Source organism: Prionailurus bengalensis, chromosome C2, assembly GCF_016509475.1.
Source record: "Prionailurus bengalensis isolate Pbe53 chromosome C2, Fcat_Pben_1.1_paternal_pri, whole genome shotgun sequence".
Taxonomy (NCBI): domain Eukaryota; kingdom Metazoa; phylum Chordata; class Mammalia; order Carnivora; family Felidae; genus Prionailurus; species Prionailurus bengalensis.
Window position 1 is genome coordinate 18,642,580 of NC_057350.1, and position 18,615 is coordinate 18,661,194.

At 43.6% G+C, this 18,615-nt stretch overlaps 2 protein-coding genes across 9 annotated transcripts in view; one reads left to right on the top strand and one right to left on the bottom strand.

Annotated features, from left to right (window-relative positions):
- The window catches only part of LOC122490938 (atherin-like), a 97,903-nt gene extending 83,424 nt beyond the window's left edge, over positions 1-14,479 (bottom strand). The window contains exons 1-2 of the mRNA XM_043593271.1: positions 14,405-14,479; positions 10,416-10,502 (exon numbers count right to left, since the gene is read on the bottom strand). Of these exons, the coding sequence (XP_043449206.1) occupies positions 10,416-10,502; positions 14,405-14,479 (162 nt within the window). The remainder of the gene's footprint in view (positions 1-10,415; positions 10,503-14,404) is intronic.
- LOC122491270 (amyloid beta precursor protein) overlaps positions 1-18,615 on the top strand; it is a 279,513-nt gene that overhangs the window by 72,425 nt on the left and 188,473 nt on the right. For all 8 annotated transcript variants that reach the window (XM_043593800.1, XM_043593801.1, XM_043593802.1 and 5 more), the window contains exon 3: positions 14,551-14,680. In XM_043593800.1, coding sequence (XP_043449735.1) covers positions 14,551-14,680 — 130 coding nt within the window. The remainder of the gene's footprint in view (positions 1-14,550; positions 14,681-18,615) is intronic.

Below are 18,615 nucleotides of genomic sequence, written 5' to 3' on the forward strand. Positions count from 1 at the left end.
CAGAGACAACAGAGAGTGGTACCATTTACTGCTGTGCACGCAAGGCCTGGTTCATCATTGCGGCCTTCTTTGCAGTAGTCTGGCCGGCAGCACCCTGTGGAGAATTGCCCAGTTAACCCACAGAATAGTGAGAAATTCTAAATGATTACGTGGTAGCTACCTAGCCTCCCGGCTGCCTTCCAGCGGAACTTGCACTCACTGCTGTGCCTAGTCTTTTCCTATACTCTGCGGGGCTGACACCCACAACCAGGAGGACATCAGAGAAATGATGGCGTGTGACTTTTGAGGGTAGGTCGTGAAGCCCCGTGACTTCCACCTTGCATACTTGCTACAGTAAAGCCCGCTGCCGTATCGTGGGGATGTGACTTGGGCGTGAGTGGTTATCTAGTCGTAAGCGTGGGACGGGGTGAGCTTAGGGTCCCCCGACTCTGCCGCCTTCCCGGCACCCCCCAGGCAGCACCGTGGAGATGTACGTGTGGTGAGGAACTCAAGCCTGCTGCCCACAGCCGGCACTGGCTTGTCAGGCACGAAAATGGACCTGCTGGAGGTGCTTCCCGTAGCCAAGTGGGGCCTTCGTGTGACCATGGCCAACATCTTAACAGCGCCCTCATAAACGTCCATATCACTCCCCGATTCCAGACCCACAGAAACGGTGTGAGCTAAGAAATGCTTATTGTTTGAAGCTACCGTGTTTTGGGCTGGTTCGTCCGCAAGGGTTGCTGACCACAACAGATACTCGCTCAATTATTACTTTCCTCTGTGGTCCTGTGGTGGAAAGCAGGACCTTTCCTCTGTTCTCTGCTAGACACAGAAAGTGCTGCCATCACGGAAACAACTTGAAACTAACTGTATGAATTATTCATCATTTAACAGCCTAAAGTGGCCACTTGCCTTAATGAACTGTTACATTACCCCAACCGTTAGATTCTTCTAAGGAACTAGGAGTCTTATAAATAGAGCAGACATAGGATAATACTCCCCTCGAAATATACAGCGAAGCCTACAACAACTATTGCAATTTTTAGATTTTATTGTCCTGTTTTTCTTTTGAATGAAGTAAGATTAAAACAACAACAACAACAACATTGTTTTACTTAAACCGAAGGCTTCGGGATGGGAGAATAAAAAATTGGAAGTGTAGGGGCACCTGGGTGGCTCAGTCGGTTAAGCATCTCCGACTTCAGCTCAGTTCATGATCTCACGGATTGTGGGTTCAAGCCCCGCGTCAGGCTCTGTGCTGACAGCTCGGAGCCTGGAGCCTGCTTCGGATTCCGTGTCTCCTTCTCTCTCTGCCCCTCCCCCACTTGTGCTCTGTCTCTCTGTCTCTCAAAAATAAATGTATAAATTTTTTTTTAATTGCAAGTGTAATAAAGAATCTCATTCCTTCCCAAAGTTAATTCAGGCAAATTCAGCCAATATTTACGGAGTGCTGTTCAGGGTCGGATTTTGTGTCATGTGTGGCTGAGAGGCAAGACACCATGCTTGGTTCCTTAAGTCGCTTATAAATATACAACTGGATAAATTGAGAATTCAGAAAATTGGAAAGTAGAAGGTTTTGATTTGAAATCTGGGGATTTCAGGTCTAATTCTGGAAATAAGTGCTGTGGGGTTGTTTTTCAGCATGAGTGTTCTTCGGTCAAGATGCTTTTAGAAAATTTGGCCATGGGGCGCCTGGGTGGCTTAGTCAGTTAAGCGTCCGACTTCGACTCAGGTCACGATCTCGAGGTCCATGAGTTCGAGCCCCTCGTCAGGCTCTGGGCTGACAGCTCGGAGCCTGGAGCCTGCTTCCGATTCTGTGTCTCCCTCTCTCTCTCTGCCTCTCCCCCGTTCATGCTCTGTCTCAAAAATAAACATTAAAAAAAAAAAAAAAAAGAAAGAAAACTTGGCCTGTATCTGAGGGTAGGTTGGATTAGGAAGAGAAGGAGATTCAGATGTTCCAGAGGTCAGCGTGAAAAGGTAAAGTAAAGGATCATCCTGGTGTGGAGAAGATCATACAATAAGGGAGCCCTAGGGGTCAAGTGCCAGGAAAGGGGAACATGGGCTTCACCGGACAGACCTTTCAAATCCAGCCTTTTCTCTCTCGACACCTGAAGGGTCCAGGAAAAGCTGCCTAACCAGTCTTAGAGCGTGTCCTCGCTGTGTGATAGGAACCTACAGGTGTGGACTGTTCAAGTTAAATACCATCCGTTAAATGAGAGATTATACAAGCCCCACCATTATTACTCCTTTTTTAAGGAGAGAAGTGAAAACATAGGCCCTGCTGTCCTCTGGATCCCTACCAGTCAGAGCACCTTTTGTAAGGTAGGCCTGAGAGCAGGGGGTTGACTCACCTGGGAGCAGGTCTCTGGAGGGGGGGTCTGGAACAGGTTCAGCCTCAAGCAGGGGCAGAGATTCCCCGATGGGAAAGTCAGGTGAATATGGCTGTGCTTGTAATCTCTTCAGTTCAATTATGGGTTATCCTCTCTTTTTCCTAAGTGTTAACCACAGCTAACAACATGTGTTCCCTGTTTTGTTTTGTTTTTTTTTTTAGTTTTCTTTCTCTAAACGAACAGCTGTTTTGTCTGCAAATTAACAGGATCACCAAACAAAACAAAATCTGCCTGTTTGATAAGTTGAACAAAACCATTTCCCTTGCCGGGCTTCCTTCTATAAAACGTGTCACCAAACGTGGGTTTCCCAGGCAAGAATTATTCTTCACCCTTGATTCTGCAATAGCGTGGAATTAAAATTAAGTTAAACACACAAGCATCACGTGTGATTCTTTTAATCTGACCAGGTTTGAGGACGTGCTGCATACACAGTGAAGTGGTAAAGCTGTGGCAGGTTCTTGGCCGTTATTATTATTTTGCTTTGTGCTCCATCCACCCCTGTAGACTTAAAATGGATCCACAAATTACAGGCGCAGATGCTTTGTGGTTTCAGTATTTGAAAGATCCAAAAATTCATGTGAGGTCAGACAGTTTTCTAATAGAGGCATCCGGGCCGCCTGTCTATGAGAACGGATATGTTTTATGCATTAATGGCTTGTATACTTGTAAGGATTATTTGCACAAACCATAGGGTTTAGAGCTAAATAAAAGAGATGCTACCAAGTTAGGATTTTTTTTTTTAATTTTTTTTTTTCAACATTTATTTATTTTTGGGACAGAGAGAGACAGAGCACGAACGGGGGAGGGGCAGAGAGAGAGGGAGACACAGAATCGGAAACAGGCTCCAGGCTCTGAGCCATCAGCCCAGAGCCTGATGCGGGGCTCGAACGCACGGACCGCGAGATCGTGACCTGGCTGAAGTCGGACGCTTAACCAACTGAGCCACCCAGGCGCCCCAGGATTTTTTTTTTTTTAACGCATTTGTCATTTAATCAAATTAACGTTTGATTTAACTTTTGTCCTTGTTCTCACGTAGCACTTTCTTAAATGGGTAATTATTACACATTTGCAGGCATACTATGTAATTTTGTAGTATAATACTATATTCTGTAAGGTATGTCCAGTGTCGAAAGCAGACTTGGGCCAGATTATTGGGAAATAGGCTGGTGCCCTGCATTTTACGTCCCTGGCTTTTGCATAAGATCGTCGTTGTGAAAACCCAGTGCCACTCACACCTCCATTGTTGCACTCATGTTTCATCAGCTGTATGCTGCCCCTTAGCACCTTGTTACACCATAAGCAGAGACCGTTTTCGGTTTCCAGTTCTTTCTCAATTAAATTAGATCTTGTGTTCCCAATATCCCTAGCATTATTAAAAGAATTAGAGTGGAGAGCAGTTTCATAGGCTTTTTCTTTGTATTTCGGAAGACTTTAAAAGGAGAAATCAGTACATTTAATCCAGAGACAGAAATGTATTGTCTGGGACATACTTTGTTTTGGCTTACATACTGAAGCGTAAAACTTATTTTAAACTTAGAATTAATGCACTCTGAGTGCTCAGAAATGGCACTGACTTCGGTAGTGGATGACTGGCTCCATCAGTTTGATCTGTGAAACGGAGCAGTTGCTGAGGACGGCAGGCTCTCGGCTGCACGTAAAACCTTTGCAATGACTCTGGCACATCTGAAATCATTACTGTGTTTTTCTTAGTCTCCTCTTGGATATGTTCTTTGAAAAGGAACTTGGTGTGCGAAAGCTTTCACATGGAAGTGTCTCCCGTTTACCTCCCTACCACTTTGCCATGGAGTTTCCGATTCTTTGTTTCTTTTTTTTTTAATAGAGTTTATTGTCAAACTGGTTTCCGTACAACACTCAGCGTTCACCCCAACAAACGCCCTCCTCCATGCCCATCACCCACTTTCCTCCATCACCCACCCACCCCCCCTCAACCCTCAGTTTGTTCCCAGTCCTTAAGAGTCTCTTATGGTGTGCCTCCCTCTCTGTAACTTTTTTCCCCCTCCCTCCCCCATGGTCTCCTGTTAAGTTTCTCAAGATCCACGTGTGAGTGAAAACATATGGTATCTGTCTTTCTCTGCCTGACTTATTTCACTTAGCATAATACCCTCCAGTTCCATCCACGTTGCTGCAAATGGCCAGATTTCAATCTTTCTCATTGCCAAGTAGTATTCCATTGTACATATAAACCACATCTTCTTTATCCATTTGTCAGTTGATGGACATTTAGGCTCTTTCCATAACTTGGCTACTGTTGAAAGTGCTGCTACAAACATTGGGGTGCATGTGCCTGTATGCATCAGCAGTCCTGAGAGACTGTCTCCAAGTCTTTGTTTCATGGGTATACATGCCCACTGCATTCGTGCATATGCCGTTTGGATCTTTGTGTTTTCACTTGTAGATTTAGAAATTGGACTCTGTTTCCACTGGACTAGTTTTGTTGTTGTTGTTGTTGTTGTTGTTGTTGTTGTTTTACCTTTAATTCAAAATTTCAAGTGCATATAAAAGCAGAAAGAATGGTATACTGGATGCCCCAGGTACCTGTCACTCAACTGCAGTAATGATAGAATCTAGTCACTCTGGTTTCTGGGGGAGTCTGGAATGCACGTGCTGTATCCTGCCTCCTTCAAGGTCTGCATTATGTTTGGCCAGCCCCTCGTGCAGATATGTGGCTTGTCCCCTCGGCAGAGCTGTAAATCGATTTAAGACAAACCGAAGCATCCTGTTATTTGTTGACTTCATACTTAATATATTTAAAACATAATTTTATTAAGTAATGTTACATACTTTCTAGCATTTTTTTTTCCAAAAAGAAATATCTTTGGGAATTTGGTTATAAATTTATGTCCAAATTTAATAGGCTAGAAGAACAGTAGGCCATTTATGTTCAGAATTTGTAGCAGTTCTTTTTATTATGACCGTTAATTCTGTTTTCAGCTTTTCCCTAGCTGCATTTGATTTTGTGGTCTTGAATATCCTTGATCACTTGGAATTTAGCTGTCTTGTCAACAGGACTTTTGGCATTAATCATTTGTCCTGGGGGTCTGTTTGCAGAAGGGACTTGGAGAGTTCCCCTCTTTGCTTTAAATGTTGGAAATAGAAGAAAGTTCTGCAGGGCTCTGGTAACATATGTCAGATATATAAATATAAAATATATACATAAGATATATATGTAAATGATATATAATAATTTATATTACATATTATAATAAATAATATAAAGATACATGAAGTATTTTTATATATTGTATATGTAACAGCATGTTCTTGGCCTTCTTAAATACCATCAATGTCGGGGCATTCACTTTCCAATGTCCCCTCTCTATAAAGAGAGCTTTCCTCTATTCTTACTTTCTAATCTTATACTTTAATAAACTTTAGGGGCGCCTGGGTGGCACAGTCGGTTAAGCGTCCGACTTCAGCCAGGTCACGATCTCGCGGTCCGTGAGTTCGAGCCCCGCGTCAGGCTCTGGGCTGATGGCTCAGAGCCTGGAGCCTGTTTCCGATTCTGTGTCTCCCTCTCTCTCTGCCCCTCCCCCGTTCATGCTCTGTCTCTCTCTGTTCCAAAAATAAATAAACGTTGAAAAAAAATATATTGTCAGTGTCTTTTCTAGCTTTATGTACTTGACTACTGAAAAGTTATCTTTAGGGGCGCCTGGGTGGCTCAGTCGGTTGAGCATCTGACTTCGGCTCAGGTCGTGATCTCGCTGTCCGAGAGTTCGAGTTCCGCGTTGGCCTCTGTGCAGACAGCTCAGAGCCTGGAGCCTGTTTCAGATTCTGTGTCTCCCTCTCTCTCTGCCCCTCCCCCGCTCATTCTCATTCTCTCTCTCTCTCTCTCTCTCTCTGTCAAAAATAAATAAACATTAAAAAAATTTCTTTAACATATCTTTGGATTAATATATTAATCATATCAATATTAATATTATTAATATGTTTCCAGTTTTGATAGAGAAAGAGAGACTTTAGGTTTTTTAAAATGTAGAATGAGAATGTTCTGATGGTGACCAGGTCTTAAGGTATTTTTCGATAATGAGGAAAAACACTTAGGCTACCATATCACGTTCTAACGTGGATCTAAGATTGTTTCTACTCTTCTCTTCTGGCTGTTGATTTTTTGAATTGCTTCAACTCTTTTTTTTATTTTTTTATTAAATTTTTTTTAACGTTTATTTATTTTTGAGAGAGACAGCACGAGTGGGGGAGGGGCAGAGAGAGAGGGAGACACAGAATCTGAAGCAGGTTCCAGGCTCTGAGCCGTCAGCACAGAACCCGATGTGGAGCTGGAACCCACAAACCGCAAGATCATGACCTGAGCCGAAGTCAGACGCTTAACCAACTGAGCCACGCAGGTGCCCCCTCAAGTCTCTTTAAAAAAGTAATAATAATAATTTATGTACTGATAACATATGCTTTCAAAGATAAAACCTATTTCTATGGCCTGGAGAGTAGGCCACTTTTCAGGTTCCTGGAACCAAAGTGTCTAAGTAAGAGCCTGACTTCTAATTCTTGCTGTGCATCTTCTCTCTCACTTTGTATTTATTAACATTAATGTACTGCCTCTTTTTTTTTAAGTTTATTTATTTTTTTTAATAATATTTTTTTTTTGTTTATTTATTTTTGAGACAGAGAGAGACAGAGCATGAACGCGGGAGGGTCAGAGAGAGAGGGAGACACAGAATCTGAAACAGGCTCCAGGCTCTGAGCTGTCAGCACAGAGCCCGACGCGGGGCTCGAACTCACGGACTGCGAGATCATGACCTGAGCCGAAGTCGGACGCTTAACCGACTGAGCCACCCAGGCGCCCCAAGTTTATTTATTTTTGACAGAAACAGAGTGCAAGCATGAGCTGGAGAGGGGCAGAGAGAGAGGGAGACACAGAATCTGAAACAGGCTCCAGGCTCCAAGCTGTCAGCACAGAGCCCGACACAGGGCTGGAACTCAAGAACTGTGAGATCATGACCTGGGCTGAAGTCGGACGCTTAACCGACTGAGCCACCCAGGCGCCCCACATACTGCCTCTTATCTGAGGCTATTCTTTATATAAGTTGTCACATCACACGTGGCAGAACAATATTGGAGGGCACTGAGATGCTTATTTTTCTCAAATGCTCATTGTCCAACTGTAATAGTATACTGTTGAGATTAAGAGACACATTGCTAATACCTGATGGGAGTTTAAAACATCCTGAATTTCCCTACAATTCATGGATTTTGAACTTAAGCAGGGTTAATTATATATAATAGGTATAAGTAAATATCCATTAAGTACCTGTCAGGCACTTTCTGTGCTGTCCCAGTGTTGGCCACAGTGAAGGGAACACAAAGATGAATCCTGTTGTCCCTGCCTTCGAGGAATGTGTATTCTCATAGGGCAGAAAGACCCATAAGTGTCACAGAAGGTAGAAAGTGGTAAGCGATCGGATGAAAATGGTCAGATAAAATGCTCTGGATTCAGAGATTGAAGGGATCAGGGAGGGTTTTGTGGGGTTTTTGTTTCTTTGTTTCTTGTTTTCTGTTTTTGGTGAATGAGCATTTGAGCTGGGCCTTTTCCTTGGGTGTGTTCAATTGGAAGGAAAATAAAGCCAGCAGAGGAGCTTATGTTTAAAAATGGGGGCTTGGGGGCGCCTGGGTGGCGCAGTCGGTTAAGCGTCCGACTTCAGCCAGGTCACGATCTCGCGGTCCGGGAGTTCGAGCCCTGCGTCGGGCTCTGGGCTGATGGCTCGGAGCCTGGAGCCTGTTTCCCATTCTGTGTCTCCCTCTCTCTCTGCCCCTCCCCCGTTCATGCTCTGTCTCTCTCTGTCCCAAAAATAAATAAACGTTGAAAAAAAAAATTAAAAAAAGAAAATAAAAATAAAAATGGGGGCTTGTAGGAGGGGCCCCTGGAGTTAGAGGTATGCCGTGCGTTCTTGGAGTTGTGGGTAACTGGCAGCCCCTGTCTGCCCCTCTGTCTTGTCCGTCTGTCTCCGCCTCGTGTGCCTGCCTCGCTCAGCTCTCTCCCTGCGCGCACATCTTCCTGCTTCATCCCCCAGCCCGCTGCTGCTTCCAGATGCCTTATTCTCCTTCACTCGCAGGTCTTGAGATGTGCGCCATCTCTGAGGATGATTCATCTGACCTGCCTGCCAGCCAGGGGTGGTCCCCTATGTAGCCAGACCTCATAGCTGTTCATTCAGAGCTCTGGAGGAAGAGAATACGATTTAGTTTGCCTTCCTGGGATTCTCATTAGCTACAGGGACAGAGCCACAGAGTTACAACACGGCCACTAATGAGGACTCCTTCAGCAGGCTGTGGGCTGGAGCACCGCAGAGAGCGGGAGGGGGTGGGCAGCCTCCCCAGAGCCTTAAACCAAAGGTAATGAACATGGAGAACCGGAGGGAGGCTACGGGGCACCATATTGTGTTTCTTGCCTTTCAGGAAAGTGCTTTTGCCCTGGGAATGCGGTATCCATATGTATTTAACACAAAGGAGAGGCACACTGTGATAAATACCATAAAGCATTCCTGAAGTGGGAGAGAGGGATTAACATTGCATTACACTGCGAGTGGGGGAAGTTTGTCGACGACGTGGGGGAACCCTAACAGACTTGGGCATCTGCAGTATGTTGAAAGGGTCTTATGTAGGAGTGTGTTTAGAGCATACTGTGCATATTTGTACAGCGATTGTTCTGGGCAGCTGTCATTTAGGAAGATTTGGAGGCACGGAGGACAGTTTCCTTCACCAGTAACTGACACAGGTCTAGATTTGCTTCTGCTTTAAAAATTGATTAATGTAGCTCTGGTCACCTAAATGTTTTTATTAATCAAGAAAATTGTTGCTCCTATTTGGGAGCAACAGGAAGCATTTTAGAAAAGAAGGGGGCCAGGGCACCTGCTTAGTCGATTGAGCGTCCGACTCTTGATTTCGATTCAGCTCATGATACCCAGGTCATGGGTCATCGAGCCCCACATCGAGCTCCACACTGACCAGGGAGCCTGCTTAAGATTCTCTCTCCCTCTCTCTCCCTCTCTGTCTCTCTCTCCCCACTCCCTCGCTCACACACACGCACACACTCTCTCTAAAATAAGAAAAAAAAATTTTTTTAAAGAAATGAAGGGAGCTACATAAAAAGTTTATTTGCTAATCCTGCAGAAGCACATTAGTAATGCTTGTTGTGTTAGCACATGCATTGCATGTGTTGGAAACTTGCAGAGGAACTCAGATACCTTTCTTTTATGTTAAGGTTTGAGATGCCACAAAGAAAATATAGAACATTGAACCGATGCTTATAATTAATTATGGTGAAAAGTCAGGGACTTAACTAGCCACGAATACATTTGTGTGTCTAATTACTTTAATTTTTATTCTTGCCTAACCCTGTGAGCTATGCTGGTTTTTTTTTTTTTTTTTTTTTTTTTTCAGTATAAAATGGTTATCTCTGGGCACCTGCTGGAGCTGCTTAATAAAAAACTAGGTGTCTAGTACTTGAATTTTTGGTCAGAAACTGGTTTTTTTTTTTTTTTCATTGCATTGTTTTTTGTTTTCTGAATGGGGGCTTGTGTGGCATGTGGTAATTGCTTGGACTTCCTGGGGCTTTCTGTGTGCTTCCAAAGAAATTTTGTTACCTGTCTTGTTGATGTTTCTCCCTCTTTTAAAATAAACCTCCTGATTTTGGGGTGCGGGGGTGGGGTGGCTCTGACTCTTGATATCGGCTCAGGTTGTGATCTTGTGGTTTGTGAGTTCAAGCCCTGCATTGGGCTCTGCAATGAGCATGGAGCCTGCTTGGGATTCTCTCTCTCTCTCTCTCTCTCTCTCTCTCTCTCTGTCTGTCTCTACCCCTCTGTCAATCGTGCTGTCTCTCTCTCTCAAAATGAATAAATAAACATTTACAAACAAAACAATAACAAATAAATAAAAAAGTAAAATAAAACAAAATAAAATAAGATAAAACAAAATAAAATAAAACCTTGATTTCAGAACAGCAAATTTTTATTATCTGGCAGATCCAAATTCGTAACTCTTTGTCTCTGAAAAATAGGTGATTCAGGTTGAACTTACTTCTGCAGACTGTGTGTGGAATTCATGCAGTTCAAGGTTTCTCATCTCGTCATCCACTTGCTTATTAACACGTTCATTGTCGGCATCCTGGAGAGAGAAGTTGAAGCACAGGAAGTAACACATATGTCCTATGTTGCGTGGTCGGAACTGGAAGTAAATTCTGTGTTTATCACTTTCTGAAGCTCTAGTAGTGATCTTGGGGAGAAGCCTTGTCTTCGCTGATTTTATTTTGTCAGTATGCAACTCTGTCTGCTGGACAATTACCAACTGAGTAAGTTACTGCTCTGTTGCCCAGAGATTACTATTGTAAACTGAAGATGGTGTGCAGCATGATGAGAGAGTCTTCCTTTCCTCCTTATCAATTTGCACCCTGCAAATGTTTTGTCGTTGGTGGTGGTGGTGGTGGTGGTGGTGGTGGTTTGGAATTAAAAAGAAAACAATGTGACTTATCTGTGCCTGCCACAGACAGAAAGCTCGGGAGAAAATTCTCAGCAGGGTAGTATTTCTGTGAAGTGGCCAGAAGCCCTTAAGAAAAATGTAGTAACTCACACGTTAAGGCGCATAAAATCATGTCCCTCAGGGCAAACTCTCTAGTGTCATAGAGTTTATGACTCATGAGTGCTGTACTTTTGTGACCTAATAAACAAGGAAGAGTGGTGGGAGAATTACATTCCTGTACAAAGAGCCACTTTACCGTTCATTGTATGGAAGAAAGCCATGGGGATATTAAATTTTTAGTGGCATTTTCAGGTTGAGCATTATCTGTGACTGAAATGCATGCATCGAGGTGTTAAGGTACTTAAGAACAAAATAAAATACAGGGAAGGTGGCTGTTTCCATTTGGAGCTGAATTACTGGCAGTGTTTTTGAAAAGTAACTTCCTCGGTACCCACCCCAGGATTCTGATTTAGATCCCCTTTTTTGTGCGTGTTCTCATAGCACATACCTCTATCAGTGTGCCCCACACTACAACAGATCAGTGCCTTATTGGGTTTTATTTTTTTTTTTAATGTTTATTTATTTTTGAGAGAGAAACATGAGTGTGAGTGGGAGAGGGGCAGAGAGAGAGGGAGACAATCCGAAGCAGGCTCCAGGCTCCGAGCTGTCAGAGCAGAGCCCGACCTGGGGCTTGAACCCACGAACTGTGAGATCATGACCTGAGCTGAAGTCGGACGCTTAACCGACGGAGCCACCCAGGCGCCCCTTTTTAATTGTTTAAAAAATACACTTTATATTTTAGAGTAGTTTCAGGTTCACGGCAAAATTGAGAAGGTGGCCCAGGGATTTCTTATGTGTCCCCTGTCCCCCCTCTTCATCATCCCATCATCCACACCCCCCCACCAGTGGTACATTTCTTCCAGTTGATGAAGTTACCCTGACATCGTAATCACCCAGAGCCCAGGGTTCACGTTAGGGTTAGCTCTTGGTCTTGTACATTCTGTAGATTTGGACAAATGTATTATGACACATACTCACTATTATAGTATCATATAGAATAATTTCACAGCCCTAAAAATCTCTGTGTTTCTCTTCTTCAGCCTTCCCTTTCCCTGACTCCTGGTTACCACTAATCTTTTTTACTGAAATGGCTTTGCCTTTTCCAGAATGTCTATAGTTGGGATCCTACAGTATGGAGCATTTTCAGATTGACTTCTTTCCCTTCGTAATATGCACTAAGGCTCCTCCAGGTCTTTTCGTGGCTTGGTAGTTTGTTTCTCTTTGACGCTGGATAACGCGTTGTCTGGATGTACCATGGTTTTTTTAATCTGTTCTTGTTCCTTCACTTATTTATTTTTTGACTGATTTATCTCGGGGCTGGGACTAGAGTGCGGTGAGTGAGGCACTCAGGAACCAGATAATATTTTAACGCACTATTTTAAAAATCAAAATTAATCCCAAAAGCCCACCGTGAACAAAATAACAAGTTCAAACGAAGGTAGGATCATGGCAGGTTCTTTCTGAACGTCACTGGCAATCAAAAGCGAAATTCCCCATACCCATAGCCCACGCTGCGGGTGTTATCTTCTTGCTTGGAAACCTGGTTCTCCCCCCCAAGCACTGCTCCCCCTGGTAGAAGTTCTTCCCCCACAGCCCTCCTAGCGCTGTGCCTACAGGGGGGGATGGCCTCCTTCCTCTCCTTCCTCCTCGTTTTCACTTCTGAACCATGTTTCCCCTCTTCCCCGTGAACGCCCCCCTGCCCCACACATAAGGCGCATGCGTGCGACCTAGATTACCTTTCTGTTCTGTCTGTTGGAGTCCTCTGGATGCCTCAGTGGCATTCTCCCCCCAATCTTCGAAGGGTGTAGTTGTTGGCTTTCTGTCACCCAAACCACGTCAACCTCGACGGCCCTTCCGCGCTTCCAGTGTCCCCAGTTCCTTGATCTTTCATTCCGCCAGTGATCTTGCCGTCAGCCATTCCCTCCCATGGCCGGATTGTACTCTTTGAAATTACTCATAACGGCACTCCTCCAAAGTCGTAATTTCAACGCTCTGATGCTGCAAGTACCAATTCCAACCACCGCACTTGCTTTGGTACCTTTACGCCAAAATTCTGTAGCCCGCACCGGGACTCACTGATACTGCAGCCTTTGGAGCAGGTATCGTAGCAGAATTCTCGCACAGAGAGTCGTGACCCGGACAGAGAGTCGTGACCCGGAGGCTTGTCTTTCCAGGAAGCAACTTTATTCCTATCGGCATGGTTTAGTTGGGGTCGTACCCAAAGAACGGAGCCCCCCAAACACCACGTGGTGTAGTTTCTTCTATATTTTTCTACTTCTTCGTCTCCCATATATGGTAACACACAAACATGTGGTCTGATTAAGTGGTTACGCGTTACAAGGTCATGAGGGATGTTGTCACTAAGCCTATAGCCAGGTTGCCTTGAGGTTGTTGTTTTTTTTTTTTTTTTTTTTTTTTTTTTTTCTTTTTTTCTTTCCTTAGGGAAGGAATCCTACCACAGTATCCCACCTTCATATTCCCAGTTTAGATTTCACGACCCATCATTATAACCATTCGTTTGCTGATCACCTCAGTTGTCTTAGGCTTTTCTCTCTTTATTGTCTTTAGGACATTAGCAACCCTGGAGAAGTGCAAGATTCATGCAAGGGAAAGCCTATTTGGGAAATACATTTTTATGGGTTTTTTTTTTCTTTCAAGTCTCTGCTTTTCAAGTCTCTACTCTATTCTAGTCTATTCTAGTCTTTTCAAGTCTCTACTCTATTATTAATAGAAGTGATCTGGTATTTCACACATACAGTTGACCAAGTTTTCACATTTTATTCCAAGTGCTCAGGAAACACCGTGATTACAGAGATCAATGATCAAACCGAAGGGCTGTAGTTAGTTCTCAAGGGAAGAGATTCCTGAATGCGATTCTTTATCTAAATGACACCCATGATAACTGTTTGATAAATTATTTTTATATAAAATTACATTGAATAAAGAGAAGGGTTTTTATATGGAAAGCTTGCTATGTGTCAAATCCTGTATGTAAAATGTTTGCTTAATTAACAAAATAGGGGTGGGTTGAATTTAAGTAATGGTAATATTCCCAGAGGTATCTACTGTAACTTTTTTTTTTTAATGTTTATTTTTGAGAGAGAGTGAGCAAGCCCAGAGGAGGGGCAGAGAGAGAAGGGGACAGAGGATTTGAAGCGGGCTGTGCACTGATAGCAGAGAGCCCAATGTGGGACTTGAACTCCAGAATGTGAGGTCATGACCTGAGCCGAAGTCGGCCGCTCAACAGACTGAGCCACCCAGGCGCCCCTGTACTGTAACATTTATTTAGGGCATTACAGAATATCATTCTCATACCAGTGTATTTTGCATTAAAATAACCCTGTACTTATTAGAGGGTCCCCTTCTGTTTCTGTTTTATCTCCCCTGGGGGGAAGAAAAAAGTATCTTAAGCCCGAATGGGTGCAGGAAGATTTTATAAAAGTCACCTCATTTGATATTTTGAATGGAACGATTAGGTTCTTGTCACTTACATCTTTTTCTCTACCCTGAATGTTCAAGGCTTGCGCGAACGCCGGGAGATCGCGGTGCCTTCGAACAGCAACCATGGATCGGGTGTGTGCACACAGTTTCACGGTTTGTCTGCCTCACAGTTTGTCCTTCTTGTGTGCTCCCCCAGGTCTACCCTGAACTGCAGATCACCAACGTGGTGGAAGCCAACCAACCAGTGACCATCCAGAACTGGTGCAAGAGGGGCCACAAGCAATGCAAGACCCACGCCCGCATTGTGATTCCCTACCGCTGCTTAGGTGAGCTGGCCAGCCGCGTAACTGAGGCGGATTGTTTTGGACTTTGGGGGTGAGAAAGAAGGATGTTGTTTGTTTGTTTAATGTCTATTTTAGAGAGAGAGAGAGAGTGCATACGCACGCACGCGCTCAATTTGGGGAGGGGCAGGGACAGAGAGGGAGGCATAGACTCCAAAGCGGGCTCTGGGTTCTCAGCTGTCAGCACAGAGCTCAATGTGGGTCTCGAACCCACAAACCAGGAGATCATGACCTGAGCCGAAGCCGGACACTTAACCAACCGAGCCACCCAGGCGCCCAAGAAGGATGTTTTAATTAAATCTAATACGCAGTTTCTTTCTGCTACTCTATATTGGACTGTATTTTAGACTATTAAGGTGTCAACACAGGAGCAATATTTCCGAACTCCCTGCCTCAGAATGAATTTACCTAATATGTTTATTCAAATGACAGATTCTTGGACCGATTCCATAACTGCTGAATGAAAAGACCTGGGGGTGGGGCCCAGGAATTTTCATTTTACCAAATCCCATAGGTGATTCTCATGCACGCTAACTGTCTAGACTTGGAGAATTGGGGCCGTGTGTGTTTTGTCTCCTGACTCCATAGAAGAGAAAATGATACGCGAAGCTCCTCCATTCTGCTCATTTCTTAAAAACCTCTTTTCCTGAGACAACTTGATTATTCCTCCTGGCTGTAGTTGGGACAGTAGAGTTGGCGAACTCTTCTATCAAACTGGAGGACCCAGTGAGATCACTAAGGTTTAACTGGGTGCGTCTCGCACAAACCTCAAATTTTACTTCCCCCTTCTATTTGAAAAACTGAGCTGTTTAATGTGATGTCTGACTTTTTTCCTCTGGAAACACTGTCACACTCCATATTTAATCTGACTTGGTTATTAGTCTCTTCCTAGTTGATATTTTTGTATAACCAGGCAATGTGGAAATCCGCAGTCTTTGGTCTGGTGGTTAACATGGTGGTTTATGCATGGTTATAAACAAGGACATAGAGGTCTATACAGGGAGACCTTGGACAAATACTGATATACATCTAGCGACTTCTTGTAAAGACTAAAAGGGCTCTTTTTTTCACAAAGTCCCAACAGCAAACTTAGGATAAGTGCCGAAGATTCTGGAGATCTGTTTAATACTTCATCAAACATGAATGTCATGAGAGCATACGTGCAGATTACTGTTCACGCTTGTGCATAATTTGAGACATTCATAGAAAACACTGGCCATTGGAATGAAGTTTTCGTTTGGTGGATTTACTGCTCACGGTAGAATTGATGGACAGAGCGTGGAGAACCAGATTCTTAAACATTTGGTGATTCAAGACTTACCCTGTTCCTCCTTATTCCTTATTCTTAAATACTTCACAAGGGCTCTAACCCTTTTCTGTCTGACTGGTTAAGAACTGAAAATTTAATAAGATGAAAATAAGTAATGTTTAAATATAGAGGTCAGCTGTCTCCGGGAACTGTGTGTTTCAAACCAATTTAGTTATTATGTCAAGAGACCGTTTAATTCAGTGTAAGTTAAGAAGTAGATCATGAACCAGTTACTTAGGGGGGCCAGATCTTGTTAATGATTTGTTTTCTTTTGGTTCTCACCCATTCTGTGAAATGTTTCAGATATATTTCGATGAGAATATAAGCTCACCAGGAACCAGGTCTCAGGTCTTTGGATGAGCATCATTGCTGATGACACCTGCTAGGTCACTTGCAACTGCACCTGTTTCCAAAGTGAACATGTATCATTTTGCTTGCGATCTCCCCACTTCTTAACTATTCAGAAGTGTGAGAATTGACTAAACGGTGGAATTGACCGTAAGATTATAGTTCGCCACCATGGTGCCGCTTAGCTGTGGCAAATTTCCTTTGACCCCAAACTTCCTGTGGCCCCAGACTGATTGTCTTCCCTCTCCTTACCCCCACTCTGTGCCCCTCCCCTTGGCAAGAGGGAATTGAAACTCCCAAGGGAACAAAATACTGTCAAAAGGAAGAAACGATGTATGAAATGTCTTCAGATCTAAATGTGAAGTCAAAAGATTTTATGATAATGCTGTGACGAACTGTCAGGCTGTTTTTATTGTGAGAAAACATGTTATCCCCCATGTAGGAAGGCTCATCCTAAGTGGTCTCACTTCTCAGGCACAAATATTGAGAGTCACGAGGGGGGGATGTCTCGCTGTACCTCACACAGGTGTTTGTGGCAGAATTAGGACCAAAGCCCACGACCTTTCAGTTCACACTCCAGTGTTCCTTACAGTATTAACAGAAAATTGTGCTGGAGCTAATAACCACCTGATTTACAAAATCAGATCATTGAGGAAAAGTTGTGAATTGCAGGCAATAAATAACTTTTTTTTAAAGTCACAACACACGTTGTGTTCATAAAAGAAACGATCCTGACTCTGGTACAGAGTAAATCTTTCCTTGATAACGTTTTCCACTTTGTGGTAGGAATAGGCAACATTGTTGTAAACTACTTGCTGCTTGAACAAGTAATTAGTGTTTAGCATTAATATAAGTACTCTGCAAACCCTATGGCTATATGCAAACATCCTTTAGACAAGAAATGATTTTACTGAAGGTAATTCTCAGAAAGGCGCTACCTAGAAAGCAAAGTACAACGGGCTCAAACATTAAGCATATTGAAACCCAAAACAAAGCTTGAGAGAGAAATGCCAGTTACATCTAGCATGCACCCTTCCTGACCCTTCTATCTGATGCAGGATCGGTGTCATACTGGGTTGTTTTTCCTCAAATCCTGTATTTGTCTTGGGCGTACTTGCTCGGCACTCTCTTGCACTCTTTGTCTAGTTGGAGAGAGTAGATCAGGTTGTGGTTGACACTTTCCTTCCTTGGAGCGAGTGGGTGATGTCCCTTGAGGGTGAGCTGGCTTTCTCATCTTACCCTTTGCTTTTGATTGTGTTTCTAGAATCAGAATGTAAGGTTGCTCTTAATCATATGAACATTTTTATTGAACTTTCTGTCAATATTTATTTTAGAGAGAGAGAGAGAGAGTGTGTGTGTGTGAACGGGGGAGGGGCAGAGCGAAAGGGAGGCACAGAATCTGAAGCAGGCTCCAGGCTCTGAGCTCTCAGCACAGAGCCCAAAGTGGGGTTCAAACTCACAAACCATGAGATCATGGCCTGAGCTGAAGTCGGATGCTTAACCACTGGGCCACCCAGGCCCCCCTCATATGAACATTTTAATCATGATCTCAGGCGGAATTAAGCACATCATTACCATTACTCAAGGAGAGTATTTTCTTTGCAAAGCCTTCAACCCCTTTCTACTTGAACGACTGCTCTTCATGGTGTAATAGATCTACCGCTGAAACCGGAGCTCCTCTGGACTTGGTTCTGTCCAGTACAGGCAAAGCGGGTTGCGTAAGACAAGTTACTGATCTCTGAGGGCAAAGTCCGGTTAATAGCTTAACCTAAAGGAATTTAGAAATTAAAGAATTGCTACCTTAAGTGTCATTCTATTTAATGTTATATTCAAGACTCTCCAAACATACAAGTAGTAATGACCAGGAAACCATTCAGATAGGGTCAGATGAGAAACTGAAGATATTTGCTTCATTGATTTTGAATTTTCTGCTTTAATAAAGTTTGTTTTTTTTGTGTGTCTTTTTTTAAAAAACACTTATTTATTTTTGAGAGAGATAGAGACAGAGTGTGAGCATGGGAGGGGCAGAGAGAGAGGGAGACACAGAATCAGAAGCAGGCTCCAGGCTCCGAGCTGTCAGCACAGAGCCCGACGCGGGGCTCGAACTCACAAACCGTGAGATCATGACCTGAGCTGAAGTCGGATGCTCAACTGACTGAGCCACCCAGGTGCCCCAGTAAAGTTTTAAGACAGTCGTACCTTGTCTTTTGGTGGCTACTTTTGTGTGAATTGTCTACAACTATCTTCATCCTCTGTAGTGTGA